This window comes from Anastrepha obliqua, chromosome 1 (genome assembly GCF_027943255.1).
Source record: "Anastrepha obliqua isolate idAnaObli1 chromosome 1, idAnaObli1_1.0, whole genome shotgun sequence".
NCBI lineage: Eukaryota > Metazoa > Arthropoda > Insecta > Diptera > Tephritidae > Anastrepha > Anastrepha obliqua.
The window spans coordinates 104,436,265-104,448,160 of NC_072892.1; the positions used below are offsets into that span (position 1 = coordinate 104,436,265).

At 36.5% G+C, this 11,896-nt stretch overlaps 1 protein-coding gene across 1 annotated transcript; it reads left to right on the forward strand.

The window, feature by feature from the left end:
• Positions 1 to 1,083: 1,083 nt before the first annotated feature.
• Positions 1,084 to 5,776, forward strand: LOC129253499 (DNA damage-binding protein 1). Its single transcript, XM_054891902.1, has 13 exons — positions 1,084 to 1,269; positions 1,543 to 1,691; positions 1,752 to 2,014; positions 2,072 to 2,277; positions 2,349 to 2,431; positions 2,490 to 2,643; positions 2,709 to 2,964; positions 3,028 to 3,259; positions 3,331 to 3,682; positions 3,750 to 4,754; positions 4,822 to 5,011; positions 5,069 to 5,465; positions 5,527 to 5,776. Exons 1-13 carry the CDS (start codon positions 1,209 to 1,211, stop codon positions 5,605 to 5,607), a joined length of 3,429 nt encoding a protein of 1,142 aa, XP_054747877.1. The 5' UTR covers positions 1,084 to 1,208; the 3' UTR covers positions 5,608 to 5,776.
• Positions 5,777 to 11,896: the final 6,120 nt, after the last annotated feature.

Below are 11,896 nucleotides of genomic sequence, written 5' to 3' on the forward strand. Positions count from 1 at the left end.
ATAACGTTAGATTTTTAAGTGGCAGCACTGCAACTGCTCATTGACGCCGGCAATATTAAGCTACGGCAACACGCTCATGCATTTGCTGACCAGCAGCTTATATGTGTGCGAGGCGAGTGCATGACGCTTGCCCTCGAAAAAATCTAAAATTTTTGATTTTCATCATGCAAAAGCCGACAACAAGTATGTGTGACACGAAACAAGTTTCAATTGGTGACGTCGGCAATTGCTGTTATGCAGCCGAAATGTCGTACTGTCGTCTAATTAATTGGAGGCGCGCGTTTTTACACAACGTTATATTTATTTTCTGTACTGACGTCACTAAATTCTGAAATTCTCCAAAAATAAAGTACAGTCTTTCAGAAGGTCCTCTGTATTCTGTCCACTATGTTTGGGAAAGTTTTGAACTTCTGTTGTTCTATGAAATATGCAACATTTTCACCAGGCGTACAACATTCGGCCACTGTAGCCGCCTCGTAAAATATGTCTGCCTTTCGAAGTGGGCTTAAAACTGTGGGCCCCTCCATTTGTGAAAAAATATCAAGTCACGCACCATAAATTGGAGGAGGAGGTCCGCCAAATATTACTGAATAATCATGAGTAAAAGAATACTTTTAATTTCGATAACCGGATAACGTCAGTATAGAAAATAAAGGAACACTTCCTTACAAGTTACTTGTGCGTTAATATGCAGTGATGGTTGGTTGAATATTTTGATTTTTTTAATTAAGTAAAATAATAAAAATGAAGTGCTGTTTGTTAAATTTTGAAAGCACATATTATAGCAATACCACCAAATGCGGTTTATTGCTTTTTTTGTTGATAACTCCATTACAAGTAAGTATGTTGAGGTATAATTTTGTCTTTGATATTTTTCACTTGTTTTCCTTTACTCTTCATCTTCTTTTTGGTTGTTAACTGTCGTTAAAGCAAGTGTGGGTGCTCAATCACAAGGCCACTCTTGTTGCTCAATCTTCAACTATATCTTACTTTCTGTATAAGGAGATGCCGTTTTTGTTTCTCAGATATTAATCTGGCAACGTTATAAAGTTGAAATTCTAGGTGCCAGAGTTGTAATTAGTAAACCTAAAAAAGAAGAAAAAGTGCTAGGCGAAGGCGAGCTGGTAATATCTGTCCTGTTGAGAGAAAAATTATAATTTTTGTTATTTGAAACGAATTGGAGGCAATAGCACCATTTAGCGCGAAAAATGTCACATCATTATGTGGTTACGGCACAAAAGCCGACAGCGGTCGTTAGTTGTGTGACCGGTAAGTGGACCTCCTATGGTATTTTTCGAGGAATTGCCGCGTCTCCGACATGCTATATAATGTTAAAGAAAAATTATTGAAATATGTTCGAACTTTCCTCTAAGAATATTAATGTAGCCTGTAGAAAACCAATAAGTTGATATATTTCTCCCGCCTAGAAACTGCTATACTTGGCAGACCAATGGGCAACCGGCATGCTTTCGCAAATAACAACAATAGTCTTTAAGGTCTATCTTAAAGGTTTTCATTAATTTGTGTTTTTGTTCACACCAGGAAATTTTACATCGCCAACTGATTTAAATTTGATCATCGCTCGCAACAGTCAGTTGGAAATTGATTTAGTAACACCAGAAGGTTTGCGGCCGTTGAAGGAAGTAAATATTAATGGACAAATATCCGTCATGCGTCACTTTCGCCCTCAGGTTAGTTGAAGCAATTTTGAAGAAAGCTGACTCTTAAAAAAACTATTTTTCAATTTAAAGGACAGTAAGAAGGATTTGCTCTTTATACTTACCCTACGATACAATGTCATGATATTGGAATGCCGAATGATAGGCGACCAAATCAGTGTTGTAACAAAAGCGCATGGTAATGTGTCCGATCAAGTAAGTATACCAACCGAGGGCGGAGTAATCGCCGTCATTGATCCAAAGGCACGTGTTATCGGTATGTGCCTCTACATGGGTCTATTCACCATAATACCTTTGGATAAGGAGACAAGCGAACTAAAGGCGACCAATTTACGGTATGTTCTTAATATTTTTCAAAATTACCGTGTGAAATGTAATATGAATATTTTTAGTATGGACGAATTAAATGTTTATGATGTTGAATTTCTATATGGTTGCATAAATCCCACGATTATTGTTATACACAAAGATGTTGATGGACGTCATGTAAAGACACACGAGATCAACTTACGTGACAAGGAGTTTATGAAAATAGCTTGGAAGCAGGACAATGTCGAAACTGAAGCAACAATGTTGATACCAGTGCCAACACCTCTGGGTATGGAAGAGTGTATATCATAAAATTATTAATTGAAAAAATGACTTAAATTTTACCACACCCACTGTTAGGTGGCGCCATTGTTATTGGTCGGGAATCGATTGTTTACCATGACGGAAATAGCTACCATGCTGTGGCACCTTCTACCTTTAAGGTGAATATCGAAACGTATTCTGCTGTTTCTGAGTTAAAATTATTAAATATTTTATTAGCAAAGTACCATTAACTGCTATGCACGTGTAGATAGCAAGGGCCAACGATATTTGCTGGGCAACATGTACGGCCAGTTGTTTATGTTGTTCTTGGAAACCATCGACAATGGCAAGGGTGGAGTGTCCGTCAAGGAAATAAAAGTTGAATTGCTAGGTAATTCACAGTTATTGATGAAATTTTTGAGAAATTCATAGTATTTGTTTGCCTGCCTTTTTCAGGAGAAATTTCCATACCGGAGTGTATAACATATTTGGATAACGGATTTCTTTTCATTGGTTCGAAGCACGGCGACTCACAGCTAGTACGTCTGAGTACGACTCCAAATGAAAATGGCTCATACGTCATTCCGATGGAAAATTTTACTAGCCTGGCACCCATCCTTGACTTAGGTGTAGTAGATTTAGACCGACAGGGACAAGGCCAAATAATAACTTGTTCAGGCAGTTTTAAAGATGGATCACTTCGCATTATTAGGTAGTCTTTCCTCATTGTTTGTTGCATCTTCTTTATTTAAAAAATATATATCTTATTTTTAAGAATCGGTATTGGCATTCAAGAACATGCTTGCATTGACCTGCCCGGTATAAAGGGTATGTGGTCGCTCAAAGTAGGCATCGACGACAGTATTTTTGAAAACACATTGGTGTTGGCATTTGTGGGTCACACGCGCATTTTGACGCTTACTGGGGAGGAAGTTGAAGAAACAGAAATACCTGGATTTATTAGCGACCAGCAAACGTTCCATTGCGCCAATGTGGATTACGATCAGGTAAAATCATGTGCTTTGAATTCGTTTCGAAAGGAAGAGTTAGTCATCAACTGCCCTTTTTGCTTTTATAGATAATACAAGTAACGCCCCTAACTGTGCGCCTTGTGAAAAGTAGCACCAAGAGTTTGGTGGGTGAGTGGCAGCCGCCAGATGGTAAACGTATCGGTGTCGTATCCTGTAATTCGACTCAAATTGTTGTCGCCTCGGCATGCAATGTATATTACATTGAAATTGAGAACTGCTACTTGGCTGAAAAATGTCACAGGGCATTAGAATATGAAGTTGCTTGTTTGGATATTACTCCACTAGAGGAGGGTAAAAATAAGGCTAATCTCGTTGCAGTTGGCTTGTGGACAGATATATCCGCTGTGGTCTTATCACTGCCGAAGCTGGAAACTATGTACACTGAAAAACTAGGCGGTGGTAAATATTTGAATTGAATAATTTTTATTATTTTTTTTTGCATATATCTAATTTTCCTTCCACGCAGAAATCATACCACGCTCCATTTTAATGACCACCTTTGAAGGCATACACTATTTGCTATGTGCATTGGGTGATGGTTCTATGTTCTATTTTATTTTAAATAGAGCCGATGGTCGCTTAAGCGAGAAAAAGAAAGTTGCGCTGGGAACACAACCTACAACTTTGCGAACTTTCAAATCATTTGCGACTACTAATGTTTTTGCCTGCTCCGATCGTCCTACAGTTATTTATTCCTCAAATCATAAATTAGTATTTTCAAATGTGAATTTGAAAGAAGTAAATCATATGTGCTCATTGAATGCGCAGTCATACCCAGACAGCTTAGCTTTAGCCACAAAGAACTCGGTAATATTAGGAACCATCGATGAGATACAAAAGCTACATATTCGCACAGTACCTCTTGGCGAGGGTCCACGACGTATTGCGTATCAGGAGAGTTCACAGACCTTCGGTGTGGCAACGCTACGTGTTGATGTCCAAGGACGAGGCGGACCCAAACCGACAAGACCAAGTGCTTCGACTCAAGCGCAGAATATCACCTACGCATCGAACATTGTACCCAAACCGGGTGGCGGTAATACAGCAACTACAAATGCAGAAATTGGCCAAGAATTGGATATAAACAACTTATTGATAATTGACCAGAATACTTTCGAAGTATTGCATGCGCATCAATTCATGCCATCCGAGAGCATAATTTCATTAATGTCTGCTAGGTTAGGTGATGACCCCAACACGTATTATGTGGTTTCAACCGCCCTCATTTATGCCGATGAACCTGAACCCAAAGTAGGTCGTATAATCATTTTCCACTATAACGAAGGAAAACTAACTCAAGTGGCTGAAACAAAAATCGACGGTTCATGCCACTCACTGGTTGAGTTTAATGGCAAAGTGTTAGCCGGCATAAATAGTTTTGTACGCCTTTATGAATGGACAAATGAAAAGGAGTTACGTATGGAATGCAATATTCAGAATAACATTTCTGTTTTGTATCTAAAGGCCAAAGGTGAACGTTGACTTTTTGGGAGTAAGACAAAAAAAAAGTTAACATGTCAAATTTCCTACCATTGCAGGTGATTTTATTTTGGTAGGCGATTTGATGCGTTCAATGACGCTGCTACAACATAAGCAAATGGAGGGCATTTTCGTTGAGATTTCACGAGATTGCGACCCGAAGTGGATGCGTGCTGTAGAAATCTTGGATGATGACACATTTTTGGGGTCCGAGACCTATGGCAATCTGTTTGTGTGTCAAAAAGATAGGTAATTATTGCAGCAAAATAATACAAGCAAATACTTTACTATTTTTTGTTTACTTAGTGCTGCCACTACAGACGAAGAGCGTCAATTGTTGCCTGAAGTCGCACGCTTTCATTTGGGCGATGTCGTAAATGTGTTCCGACACGGTTCGTTGGTGATGCAAAATGTAGGTGAACGCACTACACCCAATCAGGGTTGCGTGCTGTATGGCACTGTAAATGGCGCCATTGGTATTGTCACACAGATACCGCAAGATTTCTACGACTTTCTGCATAGCCTTGAGGAGCGTTTAACGAACACAATTAAATCGGTGGGGAAAATAGATCACTCTTATTATAGAAGTTATCAAACGACGCAAAAGACGGAGCCATGTGAAAACTTTATTGATGGCGATTTAATTGAAAGCTTTCTTGATTTGAGTAGAGAAAAAATGAAGGAAACTGTAATGGGCTTGGAGGTAAGGCAATTTTAGGATATGCAAGTTTAGAAGCTTTGAATCAAACTGTTTAATTTTACAGCTAACCTTGAGCGGTGAAAAGAAGGAAGCTGATGTTGATGATGTTATTAAAATTGTTGAGGACCTTACGAGAATGCACTGAAATGCTCATTTCAGTGCTAGTTTGATTTTTATGCTATTGCAATGCGCCTATGTCTATAATACATCGATATACCAAGGTTTTCGATCTATTAATTGAATGAGTTGTTTAATAGACACGAAAGAGAAAATAAATATTACTTGTACCCGCTCGTTAATATTAAAACTCGAAAGTTGTCATTTGTTCTTTATTTCTTTATTTCCTATGTTTCGTGTGCAACATGATATCTTCTATTAAAGATGCATCTCCATTCTATAATTATGGATTTTTAGCTGACGCAGTTCTGGAGTGGACACGGCTATTTGAAAACATATTTCAACCGCGACGACAATCCCTTCTGCGACAAAAGCATTATAGAAGATGTTCACCGCTTTTCCGTTCTATAAGAGAAAAACTCTACAGGACCTTTGAAGAATCTCCTTTGGCAGAAACATTCGTGCAACATACGCTGCGTTCGAAGTAAATGTGGAATGCTGCATGACTGTTTGGTAAGACTGAGACACAGCAGCGGTGGCTAATCACGCCCTCTCCCGCGATGCAATACTCGACGGTAGACCAGTGGAGAGAGGAGATTGGAATATACATATGATAAAAAAACAATTTACGGTGACATATGTAACTAATCAACAATTAGGAATGCAGAGTGAATCGCATTAATTCACATATCATTTGCTTAAAAATCCTTTATTTTGGCTGGGCTATATAGTATACATATCTATTCATGAATCAAATAATTTATAACAATTCTTACAAATGATCAAGTTTTGGGGTTCATGTACCCAAAAAACGTGCCAAGTAGGGGAAAGTGAGAGAGAAAAATGACACTTCATTTTGAGGGGAAGTTGCAAGTTCTTACTGGATACATTTTTAAATGTAGGAATTTGCAAGTGAGAAAAACAGCTGATCGCAAATTAAAAATATTCAAATTTGCGAATAGAGCCAAAGTTCTAAATTTAAATAAAAATTGTAATTAAAATTGAGAATGTAAGTAAATATATTTTAGATAATATCTATAAAGTTTATTTAAAGTTATATATTAAATAGGCATCGGCCAATAATATAAAGGTACTTTCCACAGCCTCCAGTAACCGTTGCTGCAGTTTCCGAAACACAAATCGGAAGCATTGAAGGTATCTTTTGTGTTTTATGCTTGTACTTTTTGGTTATTAAAAATGCTGTGATTGCCACAACAATACAATTGCTTATGGAGTGTTCTTCATCTGATCGCGACGATGAAATGGCACAAATTATTGCGGATAAAATAGGATCTTGTGATGCTAATCGTTATTTTGCGTTTTATAGGTTACTTTTTTTAAATTTCATACGAGGTAGCCCAACTGAAACATTTTTTTCTTTTTGTGGTTTCTCCCGCCAACAATTTAATCAGCTGCTCGAAAATTTGCAAATTGTTACTGGTTTTGCGTTCATGTACTTTTTTCGATATTTTTCTTTTTGAGAGCGAATTTTCGGAAATTAAGTTACTGGCAAGTTACTAGATAATTTTTATAATTAAAGTCATAAATAATTTTCACTTTTGCCTAGTTGTAAAACTGATGATATGACCCCGCAAAATAGAATTTTTTTTTGGAATCTTTCTGAAAACGTGTTTGAAAAAAATAAAATTTCATCATGATTAAAGAAAAATCTTAATCGTCTTAAGCTCCTTCAGAAATGATAATTTGCCTCTACTGAACTACTTTTATACGAGTATTACAGCGATTTTCAAGAATAAGTACAATACTAAAAATGGTACGTACTCTCAAAAATAAAATATATATACAGGCATGGTCATATAAATAGGACATTTTGACTTTGAAAGCATATAGTTGAATATGTTTTTAAATAATTATTTTTTATTGGGGAAAAAGCAACATAAAAAATAAAAAACTTATTTACTTCCACAAACAAAAAAATTGTCAAAAAGAATTTCAGTTCTGATTTAATTTACGAGAACGTTGATAACTCACGAAACCTCCTGGACACATAAATAGCATATATTATAAAAAATCCAAATAAAAGCAAATATAGTAAATAAATCAGATACTAAAGTAATAATGTTGTTTTACCAGATTAGTATTTTGTACTATATCCACCGTTTTTGATTACCTTTTCAAGCCGTCGCTCCATGCTTTCTACAAGCTTGTGGCATCTTTCCTTTGAAATCGAGTACCAAGTCTCTTCCACAAATCATCAAAATTTTTAACATTTTTGTTAGCGATTTTCACCTTAACGTCATTCCACAAATTTTCTATTGGATTGAGATCAGGGCTCTGCGCCGACCAATCCAGTTCATTAATTTTTTCTCTTCTGAGCCATTGCTTCACTGTCTTTGCAGAATGCTTTAGTTCATCGTCCTGCATAAATGTCCAATTTGATGGTATAAACTCAAACACAAATGGCTCCATTTTATTCTGGAGTATATCCACATACTGAAATCTATCCATTTTACCAACCACGCGAGCAATCGGCCCAACACCATGCCAGGAAAAAGCTCCCCATACCATGATGCTTGCGCCGCCGTGTTTAATTGTCTTTTGTGTGAACCTAGGATTTAGCGCTTGATTTTTTGGACGACGTGCAATAGTTTTCCCATCTGGTCCCATCCTATTTATTTTGGTTTCGTCGGTCCAAAGTACGTTTTTCCAAAACTGAATAGATTTGCCTTTGTGGGCTTTTGCAAAGGCAAGCCGGTGTTTGATATGTCTTTTTGAGAGGAGTGGTTTTTTTCTGCTTATGCGGCCAAACAGCTGCGCTTCGTTTGGTTGTCTTTCCGTTTTTTTGCTTAGATAGGATGAATCTTTCTTAACTAAATTAAAAGCATTATAAACCATTTTTCCAAATTTCCAACTCCATTTTATAACATGCATGTCCAAACCATAATCACGGCCGTAGAGAGCATATCCGGGCCCTGGGGGAAAATTGCAAATGCGGGCGCTTTCCAATTATGTCTAATTCATATAAATACGTATAAACTCGAATCCGGGCCCCTCTGAGAACTCCCGGCCCGGGGTAAAAAGCCCCCGATCCCTCCCACTCTCGTCGGGCCTGACCATAACCATTATGGGGCTTGAACTTCGTATTGCACTCGCGCCAAATAAGTTTATTTGTACCTCGTCTGCAAAAAGCTTCGGTCTTATTTAGATGGCCAGGCGCAAATGTTGAAATGGGAAGCGTCGGAACCGAATCGAAACCCAATAGATCGACCAAAAATACAAAATGTCGAAATGTCAGGGCCAGAGAAGTTGACCTCAGATCCCATCCTATCTAAAGAGCCAGAGATCTCGTCACCAGCGATACCCACGTATCTCGAGACCCATGTTGGCATCAGGATATTATATCTACCGACATAGTTCAGCTTGGATTTACAGGATTCAACAGGAGACATGCAGACCTATCTCTCCGCCTCCTCTGTTTTCCACAACAAAGTTCATCGCTTCGTGAACAGCACGCATCTCCGTTTGAAACACAGACGCGACTCGTGTACTTAATTGCTATAGAATACCTCGAAAGCTGAGGGATTAGTTTGCGCGCATGGATTTGGCTTAACCGCATTAGCTCGTCGTTCAGATAATATTTTTAAGGCCTTATGTCTGTTTCTTCTTGTACATACCAACATCGGTATGAATATTTTTGTCAGAATGTGAATATTTTTGTTAGAATTTAAAGCTGTTCTGTTGTTGAATGTTAAAAAAAAAGAGGTTGTCTGTAAAGTCGGTTTACTGACGATAGTTTAAAGTGATAACATCATAAGAAAATACTGATTGAATGGTTGCATTTTTCAAAAGAAAATTTTAATTTTATTTGTTTGATAGATATTTTGTATGGATATAGAGAATGAGTCAACATTAACATAACATAATATACTTTAACATAACATAACATAACATAACATAACATAACATAACATAACATAACATAACATAACATAACATAACATAACATAACATAACATAACATAACATAACATAACATAACATAACATAACATAACATAACATAACATAACATAACATAACATAACATAACATAACATAACATAACATAACATAACATAACATAACATAACATAACATAACATAACATAACATAACATAACATAACATAACATAACATAACATAACATAACATAACATAACATAACATAACATAACATAACATAACATAACATAACATAACATAACATAACATAACATAACATAACATAACATAACATAACATAACATAACATAACATAACATAACATAACATAACATAACATAACATAACATAACATAACATAACATAACATAACATAACATAACATAACATAACATAACATAACATAACATAACATAACATAACATAACATAACATAACATAACATAACATAACATAACATGACATAACATAACATAACATAACATTACATAACATAACATAACATAACATAACATGCTGTTCAAGCAAGGTAACGACGCATGAGCAAGATAACGACGCATTTTTTGGTGCGTGCAGCCGACTACATAGAATTATAAGACGTTATCACGTCAAAAAATAATAATAACATTAAAACAACAGGTATTATTATTAACAAACTTGGTTTTATTTTAAATTTTTCAAGTAAATCAAATTAATAATAATCAATAAGAAGGCATATGCAAATATAAATACGTGAATTTATATATGTACATATGCGCATATACATACACATATACGCTCACTTAAGTAGGAGAGAGCAAGATGTCGAACGTTGCCGTTCGTTTGTTTTGTTTGCTTTGTCGTTCGCTCCGCGCTTTCGCTTGCAGTTCATTCAAGGTAACGGCAATGAGCAAGGTAACGACAAATGAGCAAGGTAACGGCAATGAGCAAGGTAACACTAATGAGCAAGGTAACGACACATTTTTTCGTGCGTGTAGCCTGTTAAATCGAATTATAAGACGTTATCACGTCAATATATGGAACAAAACTTATCGTGAAATTTTTGTTATTTTACATTTTTTTGCTTCCAAATTTTATTTTCGACATTTTAGGTTTTTTAATTATTTTATTTTCGACATTTTTTTCGGTATTTTTAGTTTTGACATTCTAAATTTCGATATATTGTATTATAATTTTTGATATTACCTATATTTCAATAATAGATGGTTTGCTCAGTAAGCAACTTTCTCGTTCTCTCTTGACAAATCGGCTCCCTTAGCAAGATAATGAGTTGCAAACTCTAGAAATTTTGAGTAAAAGAGGAGGCAAAGGGTGTGCTTATGAGCAAGAACTTGCTCGGGATGTCCAGGACCAGCACGATATGGAATACATCCTGACATACCGCTTAAATCAGGATAGCATAGGGCTTTTTTTGGGAAAGGCGCCCGTAAGATGGACATTCTGACAATCAGGGCCCGATGCCTTTCAAATATACATAGGTTGCGGAAGTACTTACTAGGTTGCTTTAAAAATACATAAGTTACCAACAACAGTTCATTCAGCAATATGTAATTAATCATAGCCCACAACACTGCAAGTTTTGCTGCTGCTCGTGGTAACGTGCAAACTGATGCAACCGAGCATTTAACAAAGAGCCAAAAGAGGGAAACGAGTTGGATAGTCTCCAGGAGGACGAGCGGGAGTATATTGCAGACTTCATTAAAAGAAAGCTTGGATTGACGGAACAGGTTTCCAGTATTCAGAGCACGCGAATGCTAGTGGCGATGTCAATAAGCTTTTTTCAAAGCAATAAAGCATTTACACAAATCAATTCGAAATAAAGGGATTATTAAAAAAAACCTCTTTAATTATAATAATTAATTTAAGGTCTGATCATGTAAAAACTATCTAGTCACTTGCCAGTAACTTAATTTCAGACAATTCGCTCTCAGAGAGAAAAATATCACAAAAAGTACAGATCGCAAATTTGCACGATTTACGAACAGCTGATTAAATTGTTGGCAGGAAAATTCACAAAAATTAAAATTTTTCATTTGAACTATCTCGTATTTCCCCCCGCGGGTTAGAGGTTAGAATTTGTCCGAGGTAACGGATGCCTGTCGTAAGAGAGCTCTTGCACCGCCACCTGGAACGAAATGAGACTTATAGCGGCTGGCAGAAATCGATGGAGAGCCTTTGTTTCCGCTTTATGTTCAGACTACGGGCAATAATTTGAGCAGAGAGATTTTTTGTTTTTATAGTATAATCTATACTAATATTATAAAGAGGAAAACTTTGTTTGTTTGTTTGTTTGTTTGTTTGTAACGAATAGGCTCAAAAACTACTGGACCGATTTTAAAAATTCTTTCACCATTCGCAAACTACATTATCCACGA